This window comes from Equus przewalskii, chromosome 7 (genome assembly GCF_037783145.1).
Source record: "Equus przewalskii isolate Varuska chromosome 7, EquPr2, whole genome shotgun sequence".
Lineage (NCBI taxonomy): Eukaryota > Metazoa > Chordata > Mammalia > Perissodactyla > Equidae > Equus > Equus przewalskii.
In genome coordinates, this window is record NC_091837.1 from 81,702,421 (window position 1) to 81,729,736 (window position 27,316).

General features: G+C 39.0%; 1 protein-coding gene across 1 annotated transcript; it reads right to left on the bottom strand.

The window, feature by feature from the left end:
- Positions 1-17,121: 17,121 nt before the first annotated feature.
- Positions 17,122-25,952, bottom strand: LOC103542279 (serpin B4-like). Its single transcript, XM_070627815.1, has 8 exons — positions 25,839-25,952; positions 24,385-24,575; positions 23,708-23,764; positions 22,344-22,472; positions 21,487-21,604; positions 20,242-20,381; positions 19,810-19,965; positions 17,122-18,178 (listed from the first exon to the last, which is right to left on the bottom strand). Exons 2-8 carry the CDS (start codon positions 24,547-24,549, stop codon positions 17,771-17,773), a joined length of 1,173 nt encoding a protein of 390 aa, XP_070483916.1. The 5' UTR covers positions 24,550-24,575; positions 25,839-25,952; the 3' UTR covers positions 17,122-17,770.
- Positions 25,953-27,316: the final 1,364 nt, after the last annotated feature.

The following is a 27,316-nucleotide window of genomic DNA, read 5'->3' on the forward strand; positions in this document are numbered from 1 at the left end:
AAAATTCTATATCTTCTGATGGTATGAGAAAAATTACACTGCCTTCTACCTCTTCTGTTATGGAGCTGTGTTAATGTTTCAGTAGAATAAACATGCCTTTGGAACACAAAGAGAGATATTTTTCTCTATTCACCAAGTCTGACATTGTAACCAGGAATAACTGACTGTTAGCTGCTTACATTTGGATGAATGTTTCTTGAAGATTCATTTTGAATTTAGGGATGGTTAAGTAAAGTTTGATCACCTTATTTTTAAGGCTTCTTCAGTGATCCATTCTCCATACAATGGATTCTTCGTTATCTTCTGTGACTCGGTAGTGGACTAAGTGAGTGGTCTCTAGCATAATGACAGAAGAAGGAACTTAGTGACAAGGCAGCTTTGCCAAGGTTCCTCTACTTTTGGGTGAGAAGTGACTTGCTAAGCCTCATTTCCTGAGCCAAAGATCTGAGCCCATCTCATCACCATATACTTCCCATTTCATTACTTCTGGAACCCTCCTCTGTATTCCTGAAGATGATCTTACCTTTAACATGTGTCTCCTCATGACTTCCAGGAGCATTTATCGTTACCTCCTTCAGTCTCCCAGTTGCATCACTTGATAAAACATGTTCATTAATTGTACTTTATGTAAACAGAGTTCTTCCTGAAATTCAGGGCATTAAATTGAATTTTGATCAATATTAACTCGATTTACAATATTGTTCCAATGATGTTTATATTTACTTCTTTAAAAATATTTTTTAATTGCTGAAATACTAGCTCCTTGCTACAGTAGATTAAGAGAATTCAGAAATGTAGGGAAGAAAATATGAGAGAGGACTCCTCCTCCACTCTCAAGCAGTGTGTTAGATTCCTAGGACTGCCCTTATAAAGTACAAAAACCTGGGTGGTTAAAGCAACTGAAATTTATATTCTCACACTTCTGGAAGCTAGAACTCTAAATCAAGATGTCATCAGGACCACACTCCCTCTGAAGGTGCTGGGAGAGAATTGTTTCTTGCTTCTTCTTGTTTCCAGTATTTCCTAGTGTTCCTTGGCTGTGTATTCAGTCTCTGCCTCCATCTTTACATGACCTTCTTCTCTGTCTGGGATAAGGGTACCAGTCCCTGGATTAGGACCCACCCTAAGCCAGTATTACCTCACGTTAACTATTATATCTGCAAAGTTTCTATACCCAAATTAGGTCATACCCTGAGATACTTGGTAGACTAATATTTTTGAGGCATACTATTCAATCTACTGCAGACAGCAATCTGATTATCCAAACTAAAAATTACGTAAGAGTTTGGAGAGAAACCATCCAGCTATTTTTCCATAACTGTAAGACACACATTTGTCACCATGTGGTCATGAATAAGTCTGAACAGACCAGACACTGGGAAATCCATAGTCATCAGGCTGTACTTCCTCATGGTTATCTATTGGGAGGAATGGGGCCAAGATAGTAGTTATTAGGACTGTTGGAGCAAATGGGAAAGTCATGGCACTGGCAGTAGGAGGGACTTCAGGAGTCTTGAAGGACCAGACAGAATGGTACAGAGTGACTGAGGTCATGGCTGTTGTGGTACTTATCCGCCCAAGGCCTCATGAAACAGGCTTAGGAGGAGCTGCACTCTGGCTTCCTCATTGTTTTCTGTATCATTTCTGGTGGCAGCAATTGAGAGACCATGGAGATAAAGTCCTAATTTCCAGGGCAGACATTGAGAGCAGAGTACAGGAAATTGACATGTCATGAGAATGGCCCTTCCCAAGACCTTACAGGAGGGCTAGCTCCAAAACAAGATGTGATTAAGTACAGACCACTGCTGACCCAGTCTCCTTGGTAAGATGGTGTGTGTGTGGTTACAGAGAGAGAGAGAGAGGTGGGGAAGAAGACAAAGTGGAGGATGAGAGTAGGGAGGCAGGGAGGAAAGGAAAGACAGAGAGGGAAGTAAGGAGGGAAACTAGAGATAGAAAGAGAGAGTGTGAGAGGGTGTAGAAGGGAGGAAGACAGAGAGAGACAGGGAGAGAGAGAAAAAAGAGTGAATGTCGCGTAAGTGGATAATGGGTCATGGAACCATTACAGCTGACTGTATCTGGGCAGGAGAGGCTTCCTCTAACAAAAACATCTTCTAAAACAGTGGTCTTCAAGTTAGAGAAATCAAGGGTGTACATGGAGACTTTTTTCATTGTATGAAAATGTCTAAATCTCAAATGCGTATGTTCTCTTCTCCAAAATTTATCTGCCTGAAAATGTCCTGTGGCATTTTCACAGTGTCACAAATGTCACAAAATGTCACAGTGGTAGGTTTCCCAATTCTTCCACGTTGCAGGAAAGAAAAGCAAATTCTCCACCTACCTCAAATCTTATTTCAGTGAGATTTCCAGGAGCAACAAAGGCAACCCCTCATTTAGTGATTAATCAGGATACTACAGGCCCATCTGTAAGGCTTCTGCCTTCCCTGTTTTATAAACAACTCCTCTACTCTGTGAATAGTCCAATGTCAGAAGGGAAGTATTTTAGCTTATATTGAATAGTTATGAATTAAGAATAAATATAAATTAAGGCAGGTGGTGGTGGGAGTAGACAATTTTTCAATAATAACAGCCTGTTTGAATCTTTAACTATTGTCAGGATGGCGTTCCTCTGGAGACCAAAGTAGAAAAGCATCTCAAGAGCTACTGAACACTAAATATGATTTTCCTACCCACGAATTTACCTGTGACAAATTCTTTCCAAGCACTTTTTCTAACCACAAAGGTATGAAACTAGAAATCAACTACAGGAAGAAAATCAGAAAAGCCACAAAAATGTAGAGATCAAACAAAATTCTACTGAACAATGATTGGGTCAATGAAGAAGTCAAGAGGAGAGATCTTGTCAAGATGATGGCATAGGCAGACTCTGAACTCACCTCCTCCTTAACACAACCAGGTTATAACTATTTTTGGAAAAATTACCCTGGAGAGAAAACTGAAAACTGGATGAAAAGAACCTCCACAACAAGGGACAGTCCTGACTGAGGCAGAAGAGTCAGAAATTCCTTCTGTAGAGAAAAAAAGCCAGCTTCATGAGCAGCAGAGCTTCACAGCCAGCCAGGCAGGAACCACCCTAAGGTATGCAGCCTTCCCTGGAGGACTGGGGACCTTAACCGGAGTGTGTTAATCCTATGAGCATCCTTCAGACTCAGCACAACTGAGATGAGTATGGTACTATCTGGCTTCACTGGCTATTACCTGCAATGGGGGATACCCTCAGAAAAGTTATTGGATGAAAGCTGAAAGAACCAAGCTCTCTGAAGGCCCAAACACAAATTCACCCATCTCAGAGAGCAGCCTAAAATCACCAGAAAGAAGACTGCACAGTCCTTTGGTGAAAAGAGACTCACTTGGCAGGCTTTGGGTGCATCTGGGTGAGAGGTGAGACCTCCCTGGAGACTGAGACATTGGCAGCGGCATTGTTGTGACCTAGTACAGGCGTGCTGACACAGATGCTGGTAGATACACATTCTTTTCAAATGTACATGGAACATTCTCCAGGACTGATCACATGTCAGGTCACAAAACAAGTTTCAATAAATTTAAGAAGATTGAAATAATACCAAGCATCTTTTCTGATCACAGGGTATGAAACTAGAAGTCAACTACAGGAAGAAAATCACAAAAGCCACAAAAATGTAGAGATTAAACAAAATCCTACCTGAACAACAATTGGGTCAATGAAGAAATCAAAAGAGAAATAAAAAATTACCTAGGGACAAATGAAAATAAAAATACTACATGCCAAAATCTATGGGAAACGGCCAAAGCAGTTCTAAGAGTGAAGTTTATAGCTATTTGGGCCTACCTCAACAAACAAGAAAAATCCCAAATAAACAATCAAACAGTGCACCTAAAGGAAGTGGAAAAAGAAGAACAAACTAAGCTCCAAATCAGAGGAAGGAAGGAAATCATAAAAATCAGAGCAGTGTAGGGGAGGAAGACATTTCCTCTACCCTCTCTGGGTTCGTCTGGCAGGAGAACAAATTAAATTCACATGAGACAGAATAGCAGGAGAAAATGAAACAAAGCTTTATAACATGTATACATGGGAGAGGTCAGGCAAGCTGAACAACTCGCCAAATGGCTGAAGCCCCCACCTTAAATATCATATCCAGCTAAAGACAAAGGAGGATGTTGGGGGTGGGGGGAGTCAGTTACAGGAGGTTACCAGAAACAGGAGTAAGATTATTATGTAGATTTAAGTCCTTGCCTTTGGTATTGATTAAGAGTTTCTAGAGATAAAGTCATCCCCTTTCTTCTTCCTGGTACAGAGAGGGAGGCACGTTTACAGATGGAGATTTCCCTTATAAATGTAAATCTTTCCCAACAAAGGACAAGCAAACTCTGCTCCTCAGAGTTGCTTTTATTAAAAGTAACCAGCCCCCCAAAAATCTTCATGCCAAAGAGACATTATCTTTGGGTGGCCAATTCTAGGCCCCCACAGCAGAAATAAATGCCATAGAGACTAAAAAACAATAGAAAAAATTGATGCAACCAAGAGCTTGTTCTTTAAAAAGATAACCAAAATTGACAAACTTTTAGCTAGGCTCACCAAGACAAAAAGAGAGAAGGCTCAAATAAATAAAATCAGAAAAGAAAGAGGAAAAATTACAATGGACACCTCAGAAATACAAAAGATTATAACAGAATACCATGAAAAGCTATACACCAACAAATTGGATAATCTAGAAGAAGTAGATAAATTCTTAGAAGCATACAACCTTCCAAAACTGGATCAAGAAGAAGTAGAGCGTTTTAACAGACCGATCACCAGTAAGGAGATTGAAACACTAATCAGAAACTTCCGAAAAAGCAAAAGTCCAGGACCAGACGGCTTCCCTGCTGAATTCTACCAAACATTCAAAGAAGACTTAATACCCATCCTTCTCAAATTCTTCCAAAAAATTGAAGAGGAGGGGAAGATTCCTAACTTATTCTACAAAGCCAACATTATCCTGATACCAACACCAGACAAGGGCAAAACAATAAAAGAAAATTACAGGCCAATATCACTAATGAACATCGATCCCAAAACCCTCAACAAAATACTAGCAAATTGAATACAACAATACATTAAAAAGATCATACAGCATGATCAAGTGGGTTTCCTTCCAGGGATGCAGGGATGGTTCAACACCTGCAAATCAATCAAGGTAATACAGCACATTAACAAAATGAAGAATAAAAGTCACATCATCATCTCAATAGATGCAGAGAAAGCATTTAACAAGACACAGCATCCAATTATGATAAAAACTCTAAACAAAATGGGTATAGAAGGGAAATACCTCAACATAATAAAGCCCATATATGACAAACCCACAGCTAATATCATTCTCAATGGAGAAAAACTAAAAGCTATCCCTCTAAGAACAGGAACTAGACAAGGATGCCCACATTCACCACTCTTATTTAACATGGTATTGAAAATCCTAGCCAGAGCACTCAGGCAAGAACAAGAAATAAAAGAGATCCAAACTGGAAAAGAAGAAGTGAAACTGTCACTATCTGCAGATGACATGATTTTATACATAGAAAACCCTAAAGAATCCACTAAAAAACTTCTAGAAATAATAAATGAATACAGTAAAGTTGTGGATACAAAATCAACATACAAAAGTCAGTTTCGTTTCTGTACACTTACAACGAAGTAGTAGGAAGAGAAATTAAGAATACAATCCCATTGACAATTGCAACAAAAACAATAAAATACCTAGGAGTAAACTCAACCAAAGATGTCACAGAGCTGCACACTGAAAAGTATAAAACATTGTTGAAAGAAATTGAAGAAGATACAAAGAAATGGAAAGATATTCCGTGCTCTTGGATTGGAAGAATTAACATAGTTAAAATGTCCATACTTCCTAAAGCAGTCTATAGATTCAATGCAATCCCTATCAAAGTTCCAGCAACATTTTCCACAGAAGTAGAACAAAGAATCCTAAAATTTATATGGAACAACAAAAGATCCCGAATAGCCAAAGGAATCCTGAGGAAAAAGAACAAAGCTGGAGGTATCACACTCCCTGATTTCAAAATATACCACAAATCAATAGTAACCAAAACAACATGGTACTGGCACAGAAACAGACACACATATCCATGGAACAGAATCGAGAGCCCAGAAATAAATGCACACATATATGGACAGCTAATATTCGACCAGGGAGCCGAGAGCATACAATGGAGAAGAGAAAGTCTCTTCAAGAAATTGTGTTGGGAAAACTGGACAGCCACATGAAAAAGAATGAAAGTAGACCATTGTCTTGCACCATGAACAAAACTCAACTCAAAATGGATTAAAGACACGAACGTAAGACCTGAAACTATGAAACTTCTAGAAGAAAACAAAGGCAGTATGCTGTTTGACATCAGTCTTAGTCCCATATTTTCAAGTACCATGTTTGACTGGGCAAGGGAAACAAAATAAACAATAGAATGTGACTACATCAAACTAAAAAGCTTCTGCACAGCAAAGGAAACCATCAACAAAACAAAAAGACAACTTAACAATTGGGAGAAGATATTTGCAAACCATTTGTCACATAAGGGGTTATATCCAAAATATACAAAGAACTTATAAGTCTCAACAACAAAAAAACCAAGAATCCAATTAAGAAATGGGCAAAAGATCTGAACAGAGATTTCTCCAAAGAAGCTATACAGATGGCCAACAGGCACGTGAAAAGATGTTCAACATCATTAGCTATCAGGCAAATGCAAATCAAAACCACAATGAGATATCACCTTACTCCAGTCAGAATGGCTATAGTAAACAAGACAGGAAACAACAAGGGTTGGAGAGGATGTGGAGAGAAGGGAATCCTCATACACTGAGGGTAGGAGGGCCAACTGGTGCAGTCACTATGGAAAACAGTATGGACTATCCTCAGAAAATTAAGAATAGATCTCCCATATGATCCAGCTATTCCATTGCTGGGGATTTGTCCAAAGAACTTGAAAACACAAATGCATAAAGATACATGCACACCTATGTTCATTGCAGCATTATTCACAATAGCCAAGACTTGAAAGCAACCCAGGTGCCCATGAAGGGACGAATGGATAAAGAAGATGTGGTATCTAAACAGCATGGAATACTTCTCTGCCATAAGAAATGATGAAATCTGGCCATTTGTGACAACATGGATTGACCCTGAGGGTGTTATGCTAAGTGAAATAAGTCAGAGGGAGAAAGTCAAATACCATATGGTCTCAATCATAAGTAGAAGATAAAAACAATGACAAACAAACCCATAGCATCAGAGATTGGATTAATTGTTACCAGAGGGAAGTAGTGGAGGGAGGAGGGTAAAAGGAGTGATTAGGCACATGTGCGTGGTTATGGATTATAATTAGTTTTTGGGTGGTGAACATGATGTAATCTACACAGAATTTGAAATATATCCTGATGTACACCTGAAATTTATATAATGTTATAAACCAATGTTACTGCAATAAAAAAATCAAAAACCAAAAAACGTGCAAACAAAAAGAAATCAGTGCATTTTATCCTACAGAGAAGGGTAAATTTTTTTCTGTAAAAGGCCTGATGGTAAATACTTTAGGCTTAGAGAAACATATGGCTTCAATTCAAGTCCTCAGAAGTGGCCATGATATGAAAATGAATGATCATGGTTTAATAAAACTTTGTTTACAGGCAAAAAAAGAGAAGAGGTGTCACTTGAATACAATAAAAACAATTAGCTTTTGAGTTTAATAACTATCAAACTTTTAATGCATTTATCTTTTCAATTGTACACTAACAGTAAGTATAGTGATAACTGAATTCAAACGAGACCTTTTACACATTTAGAGCAATATGATCATGGGAAATAAGAATATTTCATCCTTTAAATTTATAATCATTTTCATTGGAAAGAAGGCTGACAAAATTTCAACAAAATACTTTACAATGTAAAAACTATTAAATTAGGATAAAATTCTTTGGAGAAAAAGGAGAGGAAAAATAATTTTTCCATGTAAAACAGAAGATGTAAAATATTTGAAAGTTAAAGGACATATTCATGTGTTTTAAAAATGCGTGATGGTGGCTTCCATATTGTTACTTTCATTGGATACATTTAAGAGTGATAAAAGTTTACCCGAAAATTGAAAGACTCATATGACATAAATTATATTATTTATAACGATTTATATTACTGGAAAAATTTTAGATGTCAACTAAAAAATGTGTGAAATTTAAACAAAAGTTATGTGTTATTTTTGAGCAAAAGTTTGGAGATTGCTGTCGCAGGGTCCAGAAACAGGCCATGACGTTGCTGTGTGCTACCAAGTACAGCACATTTAGACCACACCGGTAGTGACACTGTGGCAATGGCTGCAAGAACAACTTGGTAGTCCAAGGTTTCCTGGGGACAAAGAAAATTTCTGGCTTTGCCTCTTTAAAGCAAGTATAGGGCTGATCATCCCCTCCACATCCCAACTTGCTAAACATCCTGGGTCCTTAAACGTATTAAGAGAGAGAGGATCCAGGGAGGGAGAACGACATCTTTAATAGGATGATGGATGGATTCCATTTCATCTGATTATGAAAAGGAATGAGGTCTTATTTTGTATTCACTAAAAAGTCATGTTTTTCCCAACAAACAAAAGCCTTGGGCTACAGGGACTCAATGGGTAGTTCTACTAGATAGTTAAAAATATCACCAATTCTTCTCAAATTCTTCCAAAACATTGAGGAGGAGGGAGCACTTCCTAACTCATTCTATGAGCACAGCACTACCCTGATGTCAAAGCCAGATAGACACTACAAGAAGAGAGCTACAGACCCATATCTTATAAATGTTGGTATGAAATTCCCTTTAAGATACTAGCAAACTGAATTCGGCAGCATACTAAAAGGATTATACCTCATGATGAAGTAGGATTTATTTCTGGAATGCAAAGACAGATCAACATAGGAAAATCAATCAATGCACTACACCACATTAACAGAATGAAGGAGAAAACACCATGAGATCATCTTAAATGATGTAGAAAATCATGAGACAAAATCCAACACTTTTCATGATAAAACGTTCAACATATTAATAACAGAAGGAATTTTCCTCAATGTGATACAGGATATTAATGAAATACACACAGGTAACACTATATTGCATAAGGAAAGATTGAAAGCTGTTGCCCTGAGAACAGATGCCTGCATTTCCCACTTGTACTCAGCATAGTACTGGAAGTTCCAGCCAGAGCAATTAGGCAAGAAAAAGAAGTAAAAGGCGTTCAAGCTGGAAAGGAAGAAATAAAATGGTCTCTATTCACAGATGACATGATTTTTTATGTAGAAAACCGTAAAGATTCCACACAAAAATCTCCTAGAACTGATAAATAATTCAAGAAGTTTCCAATATATGAAATCAACAAACAAATAGTTTTTGGATTTGAATACTGTAAACCAGAAAAATCTGAAAAAGAGATTAGGAAAAACGTATCCATTTACAATAACATCTGAATGAATTAAATACCAGGAATAAACTTAACTAGTATGCAAAAGACCTGTAGACTGAAAACTTTAAAATGTTGATGAAAGGAATTAAAGATGGCATAAAAAAATGGAAGAATATCCTGTGTTCATGGATTGGAAACGTAACATTGCTAATATGACAATGCTGTTTAAGTCCATGTGCAGATTGAATGCAATCCCTCTCAAAATTCCAATGACTTTCTTTTCAGAAACAGAAAAACTCATCCTAAAATTCACGTTGTCTCAAGTCATCCCCAGCAGCCAAAACGACGTTGATGAAGAACACATTTCAAAGTTTACATTTCCTGATTTCAAAGCTTCCTACAAACATAGAGTAATTCAAACAGCCTGGCATAGAGTCAGACTATATACCTGTGGAATAGAATAGAAAACCTGGAAATCAACTTGTGCATATATGGACAGATGATTTTTGGCAAGAGCGCCAAGACAATTCAATGGGGGAAAGGACAGTCTTTTTAATAAATGATGCTGGTAACACTGCATATCTACATGGAAAAGAACCAGTTTGTAACCTTACCTTACACTGTATACAAACAATAAGTCAAAATGGATCACAGATTCAAATGTAAGAGCTAAAACTCTAGAATTTTTAGAAGAACACATCCTTCCATGACAATAGTTACTATATGTGCTTTATACAAATCTTCTCCTCTTCCTCATTCTTTATTAACTTCATTGAAGTGTAATTTATACAAAAGCATAAAGCACTGGTCTGTGGCTCTGTATGCTCCGTGTTCTTCCCCAGGCAAGTTAGCACTCCTGTGTGTCTCTTCCTGTGGGGGCTTGTCTTTCCATAGATTTCAGGTTGGGTGGTCACCTTGAAACGGCGGCCTTCTGATGGCTTCAAGAATTTGTGTATTATCCAGATTTTTCTGTTAGAGTGGAGCAGCACTATTCCAGCTTTCTCCATCACAGCAGAAGCTGGCAGTTGTGTAAGTCCTTGGGTGACCCACCTCCTCTGTGCTCCTGAGGCAGATCAGGTCCAGGAAGCTGCCTGCTGCCAACCTGGTGTGTCCAGCTCCTGTGCCAGTTATTTCCAGAGAAGGCACATTGTTTTCTGTGTTCAGAGTGAGGTCCTTTCCGGTGAGACATGTATTTTTGCTGAACTTTCTGAAATCTGTTGCTGCTGAGCCCTCTCGTCTCTTCTTGCTTTTCTCTTCTCTTCCTCCAGGGCCTCCTGCTCACCTCCAGCTGCTTTCACCTTTGGCAGCCTTGCCATGAGTCACGAGACTGGGAATTATAGCTGCCTCTGAACTCTACTGAAAAAGGAATTCACAGAGATATTTTTATTCTCTTATTATGACTTACAAAAGGAAAATGGGGAGAAAGATGCTGACATACAGAGCCATTTTCATGCTGAAAATCCCATTTTAATTTTTTCTTTTCCTTCATTGACCAAGCAAGATTCTCGTATACAGCTTGATCTGTGAGCTTAAGCAACAGGAAGGAGTTCTTGGGGATAACTGACATAGTTTATGGTATGATTCCATTTACAAATCAATACACTGACATCCTGGACTTGAAATATGTAATCAGACATTTATGGGTTTGAGTCACTTAAAACCTTCTTTCAGGAAGTATTTTCTGCCCAAAGTGTCTCACCCAATCCAGTCCTCCCAGAGTGCTTGGTAAAACTCATTCATAGTACTAAGTATATTGTATTTATATTTTCTGTTTATGTGAGTCTCCACTGCAAACTGTAGTCATCTTTGCATGCTCAGCATCTACACCAATGTTGGAAAGGCAAGTGCTCAAAAGTCTGATCAGTGGCTGCTTCCCCCGCATCTTACGTCCAGTGTTTTATCCAACGACCTTATTGGAGGAGCAAGAAGACAGCATCTAATGGCAAGTTATCAAAGAAGAATAAAAGTGTCCTAAGGAACGTGGAAATGTGTAGCTCCCACATTATCTGAGAAGCATGAACTGCAGTTCGATCAGCACTGGGCTTGTTGACGATGGCCAAAGGGCAGTGATCTGGGAATGGGTACCCCCAACCTGTGCGGTCAGAGCTTTCTGAGGATGACAGAATAGCACCTGAGTGGGCAGTATCACATGTAACATTGAATTCATCAACCTGGTGGAGGGAAGGGAGCAAAGCAAAGAGCACCAGGCCTGTTTTCAGGAAACTGGAGTTTCTATGCCAGCTCTGCCCTGACCTAATTATGATCTCAAAGATGGCCATTAATTTTTTGGGAATTTTGTTTTTTTTTTCTTAAATGAAGAGAGTTGTATACATGAACTCTATCACTTCTAACATCATATTGGCAGCTACTCCTTATGAAATCACCCATTATCTAATTATAATGGAAAGTAATTAGTTCTGACATAGAGAAGGGGATTAAGGTCAAACACTTTAGCAAGAAAAACCAATTTTGTTCATGCCCACTTCTAAATCCTCCTCCTGTGTGCCAGCCTGAGGGTCAGATAAACTGAGTGTAAATCTGAGCTTTGGGAATAGATATATTGTTTTGGGTAGTTTAATTCATCTTTCTGAATGTAGTTTCTTTTCTTTAAAAATGGGTTTTATGAAAGTTTCTACTTTATTAAGCTGTTGTGAGGATAAATAGAATGTGAACTTATTAAAGAATCTGCAACATGGTGCCACTTTCAATTGATGTAAGCTGCCATTTTCTTTGCTGTCACTGTCATATCACCACTACCACCATCATCATAGTTAGCAGCAGCAGCAGCAGCAGCAGCAGCAGCAGCAGCAGCATCCTCTAACTTTGCTTGGAAACCAAAGCATGGCCATCCTGTCCTAAGCCACCATATTAGAGTATGAGCTGTCATTTTATCAGTTCTAAAATTGGTGGATTCCAAGTCAGAGAGGCATTTTTCTCTCTGTTTGATTTATGTCTCCATGTCAGTCTTTGGAAGTGAGTGTTCCACAAAGCTGTATTAAGCTCATCAAAGGTGTTCAAAAGTTCTGACTCAGTAAGCATGGACAGAGGAATTCTCTGGGTTTGCAAATATTCACTGATGATCCTCTATTAGTGATGCATTCTTTATCTCCAAGCCAATTTTGTCTCATTGTCACACTCAAAGCCTGTCATTACAGGAGTGTTGGCAGAAAAACAGGTTCTAAAATGGACATACATTCAAGCTTCCTTTCCATGCCCCTCTCTAGGGGTCAGCAGAAGGTCCCAGGACCTCTGAGCTTATCTAACTGTCCATATTTGTGCAAATGTGTATTTGGAGGATGGGGGCTTCAGATGGAGAGGATGACCTCCCCAGCATCACCATTTGTGCAATCCAGAATTTGCTCTGGAGAATAAGGGATCAGGGATGTTGCAATGCATGGCTTGGGGGTGTTAGGATGCCGAGATCCCCAGTGGTGGAAGTAGAGGGACTTCAGGATCCTGTGTAGTAGCTGCTGCAGCATTGCCTTTGAAGTCACTGATGTGCCACCCCTGGAATGGGCATCAACATCAGACATTGCTCCACTTGTCATGTGCAGTTTATCTAAAGGTGAACCTAACTTTAGTCTGATCAATGTCTAAAAGAGTGTACTAAAAATAATGCAACTTTTGTTTTTCTTAAAATTATTATTAGACAAAAAAATATAGGTAAAAAGTTCTTCTTAGGGAGGAAGCAATTGCATTATTAGTTTCAGACGAAACGAGAATTACCTTAGGCAATATTTTGTTTTATGAATGTTTCTGGTTTCCACTATTTGTGCAGATAATTATCAGGAACAGAGACAGTATAGCATTAGACCTTAAGATTCCAGAAGGGAAGGGTCTGGCCTTGGGTTCCCATGCCTTGGGATAGCCTTATCTTCTGGAGAATCACACACACACACACACACACACACACACACACAGCCTCCTAGGAAGGTGGGACCCTCAGTGAGTTCTGGTCTCTTGTGTCTATTTCAAATGCCTTGCTGAATTTCTGAATTTCCCTCTTTTTTGGGATCCTTAAGTTTTGCGGATTTCTAGTTTTCTGACTGCCCACCAACTCAGCTGTTTTTTGAGTGATCTCAGGTATTTCCATGTGTATATTGCATATATAATGCTACTCTCGTTCCAGATTTTGAAGTCTGCCTGACCATCAACATTTGGGCATTTTTCCACGTTCTGGCCTGTTTGTGTTCCAAATTCGGTTCCCCTCTTCTGGTATTCAGGATGCTTGGTTTGTTTAGGTTTTTTTTGTCACCCTATATCTGAGAAGTCACTGCCTAATCCAGCATTGCACATAGTAGGTGCAGAATAAATGTTCTTTGTATGGCTCACACTACACTACACACAGTGAAGCCAATAGTGCACTTTTGGATGTTTGGCATGTCTTTTATAGTAGAAATACAAATGAGTTCTTATAAGACAAACCATAGGCTCCTATGTGACTTACAGGGAATGACTCAATCATTTATTCTTCACACAGTTGCTGGCCACCTGTGTGTGCTGTGGGTATACAACAGAAATTATTCTGACAGAGCCAGATGGAGCCAACAGATTATACATTGAAGGTTTTCCCCAGAAAAGGAAAATGTTGTTTCATAGGGAAAGAAAGTGTCTATCCTTCCACTTATACGACACATATAGTTTGTGAGGCTGGGCTTTCATCTTTTTCTTTTTCATTTTTTTGTCGAGGAAGCTTAGCCATGAGCAAGCATCTGTTGTCAATATTCCTCTTTTTTTTTGCTTGAGGAAGATTAGTCTTGAGCTAACATCTATGCCAATCTTCCTCTGTTTTATATGTGGGTCACTGCCACAGCATGGCTTACGAGTGGTGTGTAGGTTAGTGCCTGGGATCTGAATCTGTGAACCCAAGCCCCTGAAACGGAGAGTACTGAAATTAACCTCTAGGTACTGGGGCTGGCCTCTTGGCTTTCGTTTCGTCTATTGAAAATTATATCAAAAACTGACATAAAAGTAGCTTTAAATACTGTATTTTATCCAGTGACATTTAGTGGAAAAATATCTGGTAATGAATTTTCTTGTTGAACTCTTTCAAATCTCAAACTAAATTTTAAATATGGTAATTTTTAACATCTTAATCAGTAAGACAACTTGGTAGATCACATCACAAAACTTTATTTTTTAATGTGCAGTTTCATGATGCTTCTTGCTCCATATGACAGGGATATTGACATATTATTAACACATTATTCAATGTATTTAAACGTATATGAATAAATTGAAGATTGGCCAGAAGTTGGTAAGAATGTTTCCCTTAAAAACATATTTAATGAAGTTTTTCTTGCTCAAATATCTCCAGAGACAATGTGACTATGGGCGATTTGTACAATTCTCTTCCTCTTTGTCCCCTTCCTTCTTCCCTGTCCTCTTTATTGAGGTGTAATTTACATAAAGCAAAATCCACACATTTTAAGCATACATGTCAATGACTTTTGACAAATGTAAACACCTGTGTAGTCACCACTCAATCAAGTTGTAGAGCCTTCATCTCAACCAGAAATTTCCCTTGGACTCTTGCAATCAGTTTCTTCTCCACCTCCAGCCCCAGGAGAGCACTAGTCAGCTTTCTGTCACCACAGGTAGGATGTCAAATATGTGGAATTCTATTATCTGTGCTCTTTCTGTCCAGCTTCTTTGCACAGAATAGTGTTTGAGAGGTTCATCCATGTTGCTGCAGGATTCAGGAGTTTCTTCCCTTTCATTGCTGAGTCTTATTCCATTGTTTGTCTATGCATTCCCCTGCTGATGCAAATTTGAGTTATTTCCCGGTTTTGACCGTTGTAAATAAAGGTACTATGAACTTTGGTACACAGGTCCATCTGGGGACACATGTTTTCCGTTCTCTTGGGTAAATATGAAAGAGTGGATTTGCTGGACCATATGGTGAATAAAGGTTTAATTTCAAAGAAATTACTAAAGTGATTTCTAACGTGGTCGCACCCTTTGTATTCCCACAGTAGTGGATGAGTGTTCTTGTTGCTCCACATTCCCTCCAGTACTTGATATGGTCAGTCTTTTAAAAAATTTTTTATTTTAAGATTCTAAACTGCTTTTACATTTAAATTTTGGCCACTATAATAGATGTAAGAGGTATTCTGTGCAGAGGAACATTGAAAGCACATAAATATCCATTTTTTAAAAGACTTTTAGTTTAGTCATTTAGTTATTTTATCAGTGTGGATTCATTGCATTCAGTTTTATTGAATGATATAGTCTATTACTTTACAAATAAAGATACAAATTTGAATTTCTCTTCAATTTCTCTTACATGTGGCCACAGTGAGGGGTAGTTGGTTCTCTGACTGGCCCAGAACACAGGCAAAGTTTTTCAGTTCTCAAAAGTAGATGCCAACCATCTCCTCGACCTAATATGACTCAAATGTCCATGAGCCTTTGTCTTAACTTGTTTGCTTTTATAGAGTTCCTTTTGAAAACCCAACTAAAATAACAAGTAGTTGAAAGTTATGATCTAAAGGCATTCTAACACTCAGTTCTTCAAACCTCCAAAACTCTATACCAGTTTCAACTTCATTGAACCATTAAAAATTAATTCATACCCATAATGACACTCTGAGCTTATTTACTACCTATAATTTTCTATTTTAAAATACGCTTCAAAACCCCAGGTCCTGGCTAAATTTCTGAACCTGTGATTGTTCTCATAAACTCATTCCCATCATTTCTGTTCTTCAACCTCGTTAACTACCCCACTGCCTCTCTGTTCATCAGGCAACTGCCTCCTGCCTTGTCTTCCCTTCCCAGCCTGTTCGCTGCATGGTTTATTCATGTTATCCGCTCTCTTGCCAGTCTGTCAGTTCCCTTGACCAAGTCTCACACTTACATGTTGAAACATCTCCTTCTTCTTCTCTGTTCTTGGGCTGCTGAATTCTGATGAAGAAAATTTGAACCTTGCTCCAGTCCTCCAAAACTCAAGGTTTATGAAATCAGCGGGAATTTAGGACTGACTGGGAAGGATGTGGAATGAATACAGTCCCCTAAGAAAAGCTGTGTTCCAGAAAATAAAAATGGTCAATTCCTGACCTTCATATATTCACATACTTCAAGGTCAGTTCTGGGTGCTCCTTTCTTATCACTTTATACTCTCTCTCTAGGATCTCATTCTTACTTTTAGCCACTTTTTAAATTTTTTCCTCCAATTTTTTAAATTTACTACATTTATTCAATAACTCTAAAACTTTCATATTTAGCATCACAAGTTTAGAGCTTCAGATCATATCCTGCATCTGCACTCTAGACTCATATATTCAAGTGCTTACCAGACAACTCCATTTGGACGTCTCAAAAGAAATTAAAATTCAACCAACACAAACCTAAACCCAGGGTCTCCTTTTCTCCCCAAAACAAAATCTTTTTCTATCCAACTGATTGGTTAGGCCAGAAACTTGGGCATCATTCTTGGCTTCTGTCTCTCATTTCTGTCATATATAATGTGTTGCCAGAATTCTGTGGATTTTCCTTCCTAAATAATTCTCACAGGTATCTGTTTCTCTCAGTCTCCACTCCTGACACTCTAATGGTTTGCAAATTAATCTCACTGTGTCCACACTGCTCTTTCTTCTAGTCATTTTACACCATGATAGCCAGAGATATATTTTAAAGATGCAGACTTGATGATCTCAGTTTCCTCCTTGGACAATAAATGAACAAAAGCTGTAATGGTTTTCCATTTATTTTAGGATAAAATAGAACGTTCTTAACATGGGCTACAAAGTCTTTCATGTTCTGGTACCAGCCTACTCTTCAGCCTCATCATGCCCTAATTCTTTTTTGAATTTTCTTTATATGTGTAATATATTTCTGAATTATCTTTCCTGTATGTGGTGGGCCACTTGTTGAAGAGAAAGAAAAAAAAGAGGAAAATCAAGAAATAATATGAGAAAGTCATTGCTTTATTGATAATGTATTTCATAAAATTGAAAGTTTAGATATGTAAGGTCCCAGACATCACATAAATTCAAATAAATGGGGTTGTCTAGGTTAATAAGTTTGATTAATAGATATAGTATTTGAAATAACAGATATGATATTTCAAATTTAGGAGAAGATAGAGTGTTGAAATATCTTTTTATCTTACCTTGAACATTTTATCCAAGGTGGAATTGTCATGGAGAAATAAAGTAGGTTTACATGTGTTCATAGAAAGAGAGAGATAGTCAGTCATACAATTTCAACCGTTATGTTCTTAGTGATAACTATAAGATTGAAAAGGACAAAGAATTAAAGAGAACTTGTTTTTTTCCAGTAATCAACATATTGGCACTACTGTGAACTTCCTCCTAAATTAGTAGCAGGCTAATTGCATCTATGGGGAAGAGACTCTGCCCAAGAAGAGGATGCTGTTGGTCTTATTGTGCTTGATGAAGAACAGGAAAGGGTGATCACAATGGAAACTTTCATAACTTGATGTTGATGTTGCAGTAACAAGTACTGTGGCCGTAGCAGCTGCGGCCTCTGTGCCCTCCTCATTCACCTCCACAAAGGACTTGTGTCGGATTTTAGACACTGCGAGACCTCGGCTCCCAGTCATGCCAGAGAAGTCAGCATCCTGTGGACTGAAGGAATCCAGCATCCCCAGCGACATCATTATATCCTTGAGTTCATAGCTCTCTTCCAATTTGAACCGAGGTAAATATAAATTCACAAGTCTCTTGCTCATATTCTGTGTGCTTGTCCACTCTATTAATTTCTCAGCGGTGAGTTTCTCTTCAAGCTATAAAAATGGAAAAAAGGAACAAGTGACACGAGTCTCAGTGGACATTGAACACAACTTTAACATTTGACTGAATCATGTGGGAAAGCTTTAATTAATAGCAAATGTAAGTGCAGAAGATTCAGTTTATTAGATTTTATTGAGGAGGCAAAAATAACAGTCATGAATATATACATCATACAATCAAATGAATGCACTTATATATTCATGACTGTTATTTTTCTGCATATATGTATACATAAATATATAGGCAAAGATGTATAGATATGTATGCATACATATATGTGCAACTATAGAATCATTAAATAAAATTATTTTGTAAGAGATGACATATATGTCTCCATTAGTTATGCTGCTTGCCTACTGCATGCTCCCTTTTCAGATAGACTTCTCTTGTTAATATCTCTGTGTGCATAATGTTTTACATAGTTCAATTTTGGCATAAACTTTATTTTTACTTCTTTTTCTTGCTTGACTTATTTGTAAACTTTCACCATATAGATATATATTTCTCTGATCAAATTTAAATAGTTACATAGTACTAGTATTAAATTAATATTCAATGTGTATATCTTTACTTAATTAATATACTTTAAGCATTGACTCTGTGCGAATCCCTAAGTAAAACTATTGGTGATACAAAGATGCATCTTTATTCCTTGTTTTGAATTTTTCATTATTTTGAGCCATTTCTGTCCAAAAGCTTTTGCCTTGTTTACATTAGTTAGCTTAGGATCAAATCCCAGGCCTGGGATGTCAATGACAATTAGGATTGCTGAGCTGGTGTACGAATATTGTAATGGCCCTTCACATATGTTGCCACATTACTTTCACCGGGGATCTCCAATTTTCAGGGTTACCACAATATATATTTTGAGTGAGGCAAGTTCACTGCAACTTGAGCATCATCATCAACTATTATAATAATTGAAGATGGCCATTTTTGGAATGTCTTTAATACGCCAGATATTGTTACTGGTATTTTTACCTATTACTTTTAACTATTATAGCAATGCTAAGGGGAAAATTCTGATTCCTTTTTGTTTTGTTTTGCTGTTTGACTCCCAGCAATCAGAGTCCGAGTGACCTTTGAGCTCATTGTTACAGAATACTTCTAAATTGAAAAGTAGGCATCAAGATAAATCTATTTGTCCACTGTAGACTTTGTTGTTTTAATTTTCTTGTCTTGTTTATGAGTGAGCTTGCAAATATTTCCACGCGTCACCTACACATGAGTGTTAATTTCCTTATCCTCAAATGAACACTGGAATATATCACAAGTTCTTATGGTTGCAAAATATAATGTGTGTGCCTAGGTTTATTTTTTTTCTGAAAGTCACATTGCATAGTTCCATCAGAATATTAATGGGACCTGTGATGTTAAGATTTTCCATATCTTCTTCCATATCACACTGTGATGCATAGGATATTTATTTTTTGGAATATGACATATTGCCAGGTTCTCCTTAACAATTCTCTTTTAGGCTATATGCAGAGAGAAATGATCTACTCTGTACTTGAGTTCTGCCAGCCACCACCTGTGAGTACTGCTTCCACAAACAATGCATACAAGCATTGTGTTACTAGGAAATTAGGCAAAAGAAGGAAGAATTGGAGGTACAGCAATTTACCTTCTTCAGACCATCCACTTCATTAGGCAGCAGCAATATCATGCTTACATCTTTACCGTTGTATGGCATTTCCAGGATCTTGGCCTGCATGTCCTCCAGGTCAGTGAAGTTAAAAGATCTGGTTTGTTTCATCATCTGCACGGATTTGCTGGTATCCTGCAGTAACAAATGCCAAGTGAGGCATAAATCAAAGAAAGATAATACTGTTGAGACACCAAACACATCTTCTTTCTATGAGATGATCTTGGAAGTCTGTGAACTAGAGGAAGTGTTTCTTCAAGTATTCTTGACTAAAGAAAGTCCAAAAATGAAACAAGAAGATACAGCCAACAAATTATGTTTTCTAGCTGCAGCTGTACATTCTATCAGATATGAGTTTAAATGAACATTCCAGGTATAACTACATTATCATAAATAAATTACAGACAATACCTTGTTCAGCCAAAATTTTTCCTCCACAGTTCTTTTTTTATCAAATTTCTCGTCCCACTGCCCTTTGAAATAGACTGCATTCACCAGAACCAGAATGGCAGAGCTGAGAGAGCCATAGGGAAGGAGATCCTTGATTTTTCCTGCAAAAGAAAGAAAAGCAAAGGTCTGTCATGAAAGTACAAGTGGTTTGTCTGGAAGATCCTTTGAAAGTTACAACTGATCTTTAATTATTCACACAAGTCACAACTGTGGGGACTCCATGATCTTAATAGCTCACGAGGTGCCCCTTTCCTCAAGGCACCAGCCAGATGGAGTTACCCCTGATAGGGATGGCCCTTCATCTCATTGGAAAGGTGTTCAGAGTCTGTCTGTGAGGGTCTTCAGCTCTCTCACACTGAATATTGACAAATGGATTTCAGACACTCTTTCCACAAATCCATTCCCTTGCTCCCTCCCTCCTTTGTTCTTTCATACCTCTGTCCTCACTTCCCCCTCCCTCCCTTCCTTTCTGTTTTTTCAACTTTGGAATCACTACTCACAGGAAGCAGGCCTTGACTGTTCTTTAGGACAAATGGCACAAAGTCTATTATCAGAAACACATGCTCTGTGCTGCTAGACCCCACTCCCTGGGATGTCTTCCTCTTTCTTCTCCACTTTGAATAGCTCTGGGTTTGGCCTCTAAAGGGAGTGGGAGGTAGGATAGGGGTTCATAGGATGGAGACTTTGTCAAGCTTTCTGCCCTGGATGGGGAAGACAGCTGGGAAAGTCCCTGCAGGATGGGGGATGGAGAAGTGGGCAGGCAGCTCCAGCTGCAGCTGGCGAGGAGGGGAGTTTATAGGAGAGCTGCTTGTTAGCCAATTAACAAAGGAGATGGGAACCCTTTCTAATGTTTCCCTTATGGAACCACATACAGAAGTTAAGACTCTGTTTTAAAGTAAAGGATGTGAACCCAAGATGGGGTCTGAGCAGAGACTTGGGGTCCATGAAAATCCTGTCACCCAGGGACATAAGCAAACACAGATTCCCAGCTGTGTTTCCACATAGCTGGTCCTGTGACCCATACCATGTTTCTTGGGTTCCCTCCACATTGACCTGGAACATTATACCATCTGCAGTGCCGTCCTCCATCCTGTCAGCAAACTCCTTTCATTTAGCCCTCTCAGCATTCCATGCAGTCTCAAGCACAGGGTGTATGCCCAGGGGGGACTCTATGTATTTCTTTATAAGTGGTCTCCCATACTGTACCATTTGTTTGGCTTTCCACCCAGGAATTAATCTTCTTGCGACTTTCTTCTGCAGCATTTATAAAATCAGCAGATTCCACACCGGCAAGGTAAAATTTCTTAACATTTTCCACGTATTCCTTTGACATGGGATGAAGAAAGGAGGAATTGAGTATTATTAACTATGTATTCTCAAGTTAGTTATTTCCAATCTTAAGAAAATATAGCACAGGCATCCAGCTTCCTAAGAAATCTACTTTTTTCCCCTGCGTATTTTAATACAAGTGCTTGTGGGTAATCTGAAAGGGAAGTACAGGCTGGCACAAGATTGAGGTCTCTGAAATGTGATACCATCTGACAAAGGTGGGAATAGAAAAAGCTGTAGGTTGCAAACTGCAAAGCTGTTGATCTGAATGAGATGGTGTGCTTCTGAGACTCCTCTCCAGTAATATCCACCCTGTGGTTCTGACATTTGCTTATATCTTACATTGTGGGCATTCAGCATTCCCTGGTATTTCCCCAGCTTACCCCTGGGACACATCAAGCCTGCCCATCTCATCAGTATCCCATCAACCATATATTTCTTGGGTCATTGCGCTGTGTCACTGAAGGGTGTGAGATGATTAGGGGCACTCATGACTTTGCTACTGAACCTGCCCATTGGTCATAAAGTAATCTCTAAACCCACACTTTCTTGGGGGAGCGTTAGGCTCTAGAACACTTCACTGGGTATAGTTGTGGCAACGGAGCCTTGCACCCTGGGTAAATGCTTCCCATGGGAGTAAGCCAGGCTCATCTGCTCACTCTCCTCCGTTTGGTGTTTGGGAGACAGGGGACCTAGGATGCAGATTAAAGGTGTGGCAGGCCAGTGAAACTTACCTGTTGAAATTGAAATTTCTTTTCTCCATAGAGCCTGTTGGCGATGCTCAGCTCATAGGCATCAGTGGGTTTCATTAATTCAGTCAAAAGCTTTTGAAATTGGTCACGCACATTTCCCAACTTTTCAACCTTCAAACATCAAAAAGTGAGCTCATTGCATTCTCTGTCAATGTAAATGCTAAATCCACATAAATCTGTTAGATCTGTACCTAAAGTTTGGTAACCCTGCAGATGACATTTGTCATTATTCCCTGATATTGGTGTATTTTCCCTCAAATAATCATCAAAAGTTTTACATTTAATGTCTTCCAAGAAATTCTTTGTTTCCACTCTAAATTATTCCGTCTTTGCTCTTTTGAGCTACAGATGCAGCACCATTCCATCATTGGATTGTCTTCCAGTTAGTACATATGGTTAGGTTAAGCTTACCAGCTAAACTTAAGCTCCTTAAGGGCTAGAACCATTTTCATTTTAACAGCCATCAATGATATGAGAACACTGAATTTGTGTATTTCAATGATGTCATGACATGAAGCCCAGTACGTTCCTCGGTGGTATTCTCAGGTGAGACCTGTCGACTGTTATCTATGTCTCTTCACTCATAATAGTCACACTCCCAGTTAGGAACAGTGTGTGCCTGGTACACTGCTAAGGCTTCGCATTGGTATCTGTAAGTCTTCATTTGAATTCAAATGAAAACAAGAAAGCCCAGAGAATTAAATTACCTCTCCAAAGAAATACAAGGTAGCAGAGCCAATTTTTGAATCCAGAACCTTCCTCTTGCTAGCTAAACAATTTTAGACTATCAAGGCTTTAAACTGTATAGCTCAAAAAACTATTTTGCAGAATATACTTGGATGTGTACTTATTTCTGTTAATATCTATGGCTTAATTAAAATTTTATTATATTATTGACATTGTTTTGATTAATATATATTGTTATTCTATAATAATAACACATAACATTTTCAGTGTTTGCAGGAATTCACACACTGTTGTAATGTTTGCGTGTATTTACATGTATTGAGGCAGATCTTTTATTACTGCCAGTTTACTGGTATGAGGTGTAACTCAGAGCAGTTGTGCTTGCCCATGTTCCCTGTTTGTGAAGAGGAGAGCAGGAATTTAAAGCTAGTCTTCCAGTTCCAGAAGCCATGCTGTTAGTCACTATGCTGATCTTCTCTCAGGAAACAAAAATATGAAATAAATAAGTATGTAAGATGAAATGAGAAACAACTCTGCTTGTCCAGTGCATTTTGCCAAAATTTCACTAAAACTAGACTTTTCACTGAAATTGCCAGTTTAAACTCTGACCCTCTTGGATATGTGATTCTGCTTCTGGACCCGAGTGCTCTGTGACTCACCTGAGTAGTTGTAGATCTTTCTCTTGTGTTGTCTGCGACTTTATTAAAGTGAAGGACCTGGAAGAGAGCGAGTGGGACAAGAAAACTTTACTTAAAAAGTCTGTCTTTCAGAGGAATCAAAAAAGGAAAATAAAGAAGAAAAAGAAAGAAAGAAAGAAACTCAACAAAAAACCAAAACAATGCCCCCCCCCCGACCCCAGCAATCCAAAATTAAAAAAAAAACACTAAAGAAATAAAGGAAAAAGAAAAAAGAAAACCTCAGTGTAAGTATTTGTTCCTTGAAAAACTACAGCAACACCCGTTGGTCACCAGCCACTTCAAAGAATCCTGATTCATTATTCATTCACGGCAGAGGAATCATGTGAAGATGTTTCCCATGGATTTAAGTCAGTGCATCACTTCTGCAAGTGCTCTGGCATTTAAGCCTCGCCTCTGGTTTTGGGCAATTGTAGGAGTTGATCCCAGCTCCCCAAGGAAATCTAGGCACAGGGAAGCAGATGGGGCAGAGCAGGGGGGTAGGGCACATGCCTCCCACAGCCAAGTGCTCACTCAGTCATGGAAATGCTTGCTCAGCCCCCTGTGCTATCCTTGGGGACAACCAGATCTGTGAGCATCTGTGCACAAGCCAACAGAGAAATCAGTCTAAACAGGTGAATGTAAAGGAAGCTGACACCTACCTTGCCCATTTGGAGTGCAGCGTTTCCTTGGGCCCCTAAGTACGTCATGGCTAATGCTGATGTGATGCTGAGAGGGGAATAGAAGATGTTGCCCTTCTCTGATTTTTTGAACTGTTGGAACAGATCAAGTGCAAAGTGGGTGTTTGCTTCACTGAGTGAATTCATGGCGGCCTTGGTGTGATCTGGAACTCCTGCAAAAGCATAAGGTTCATTGGATAATGAGTTTACTGAAGGGAGCGTTAGTCTGTAATGAAATTTTCTTAGAAGAAATGACTTTTATTTGGGTTATGGGATTCTGGGAGCTAAAATTTTTCATTGTTTTACTTTTCAAGGCTTTTTCAATGTACATGTATACATTTCATCCTTAGAAGATTATCAAAATTACTATTTAAAAAAACTTTTGTGAAAAGTTAATGGAACATCTTCATCTTTCTTTCTTCAATGGCTGTACTAGGTAGGGGCAGAAAATGTCTTATAACAGATAACAAGACCGTGATCCAGGTTGATCACAAGCAACCAGCTCCTATGAGGCACCTCTCTGCCTTTTCCTCCAAGTCTCCGTGGGTGCCAGACACCCTCTCCTCCACCACATGTGCTCCTAAAGGAGCATTTGCTTCATCAGAACTAAGTACGTTAGAAAAAGGATAAATCAGATGAAGAATGTGTTTTAATTTTTCCCTGGCGTAAGAAGTAAAATACAATTGATACCGACCCTATCAGTTCCCCTACATCAAACCGAGCACATATGGGGTTAAAGCCGAAAAGCGCTCAGCCCCCTCCCCTGCCTCTCTAAGTTACATAAACTTGTAAATATTAACTTTTATGTTAAACCTTTTTATCCCTGAGCTTCAGGAGGCCAACAGAAGTTACAAATTGTCAGAACCATGAAGGTGGCTTCATGCTAATGTTTTGGCTAGTTATGGGTCTTTTAAAGTTTTATTCCAGGGAAACTGATATCCAGAGAATATCAAGAAACGTAAGCTTCCCAGAGCCCAATTCCTCAGTTTCCTGATACTGGAATCCACCATCCATCATGGATGCAAACAACCAAAGACATCCTTCTGCAGATTCTCTTATCTCTGCCTCCTCCTACCTACAAGCAGCCTCACAAGGCCAAACACAGGCTGATGGGAAAGTGCCAACCAGCAAGGCCACATGCTCCCCCACCCCAAAACCCCAAACAAAACCCCTTGCTTATAGTTTCTCAGGGAGTTCAGGATTACAGCATTAGCTGCCCATTACCCTTGCTCAATGCTTTGCAATAAAACTCCTACTTTCTTCCACTACATCCAGTGTCAAAGATTGGTTTCCTGCATGATGGGTGAGTGAACTCACATGAGGTTCAATATCACAATCAGAATGAACAGAATGAACAGATTCATGATATACAAGACATCACTAATATTTTCAATAATGATTCATGTTGTTAAGTTGGAGCAGCGAGAAGTGCTTACCTGTGTTCCTGGAGGAAGCAGAGGTGGGCAGGGAGCCTGTAAGCCTGTGTGTGGTGACTGGTGAGATCCTGAATATATACCTCTCTCTTGCCACCTCCCATTGCTTGGTGCGGTTGGTATTTCAAGTAAATCAACTTTTGATTTCTTAACCAGGCTGTCAACTCCATGAATGTGAAATATTTATGAGGAAAAAAATGCTTATTGTTCTATTCCTGTACTTCCTTTTCACCTGCAGAAAAAATTGTGGACTTGCAGTCACTGGCAATCATTGACTCATATGAAATGCATGGAGACGCCTTTCTAACACCAATGAGAATAAAGGTAAAATCCAACTTTCTGCCCAGCTCCAAGTTCCACTCACCAGGAAATAATCCTTAAGGAAATCTTTCTTACCTAGATGTTGAATAGTCTTTAAGCCCCACTTAACACACAAACAATTAAAAAGCTTATATTTCTACTTAATGTTCTAAAACGACTTGTTCAACCTGTCGATTTCCTTAGCAATTATTGTGTATAACTAGGAAAAGAGCTCAAATTCTCAGTCTAGAGAGACACTGACGAGGTGTCACAGCAGTACATGGAGAACAGGAATCTGTTGCTTTCCCCTAAAGGCTGTACCTTGACATTGGTCCTCCTTGTTAGATCCCCTGCATCTTTGCAGCCAATCCCAGACTTCCCCCGTTTTTGAATGAGTGGGAAACTATTCACCTTGCAGTGTTAACCAGCTCACAATGAGAACAACAATTGATTCAGATAGTGACATTTTGCATGGCCACATTGTATTTTTGGTGTAAATATGAATTAAAAAATAAATTGTTCCAGCTCCAGAATCATGGCGTTTCTCTGCCACCCTGCTCTTTAGCACAACATCCCCAGATTCATGGAATGGACACTATAGTCAAATGTCTGTGAGAAACAGTAGAACCAGGTGTGGTTTGAATGCCATGGTTAATTCTGCTATCCCTGTGGCCTCATTCTCTTCATGGGCATAGTGTTCCCACAGGCAGAATAATATTAAAAAATATTTAAAAAAATATTAAAAACACTTTTATTGAGCAGGGATATGTATTCACCCAATTCCACTATTAACATCTCATTGAGGCAGGTCTCTTTGTTATCCCCATTTCACAGATGACAGAAGTGAAGCACAATACAGTTGGACAGAAGCCCAGGTTTCTACTGTGGTGAATTGCACCGTGAGATATCCAGGCAGACAGTCTGGCTCAGGACCCTGCAGTGTGGATCCACCACCCCAACTGTGTCAGACAGACTCTGGGTTTACAAAGACACATCTCCTTATGTTTAAATGCAGAGAACTGTTTTCTGCTGCTCTCTCAGTAGAGATGATTCCTGGACAGAATCCAAAGGGGTGGGAATGGGTCAAATGCTCAGCCCCCCAAACTCTCCTCTGTGGGTCCCACTGTCACCAGGACGGAAGGCTGGCCTTTCAGGTACCATCTTGGGTTCCATCCTGAGAA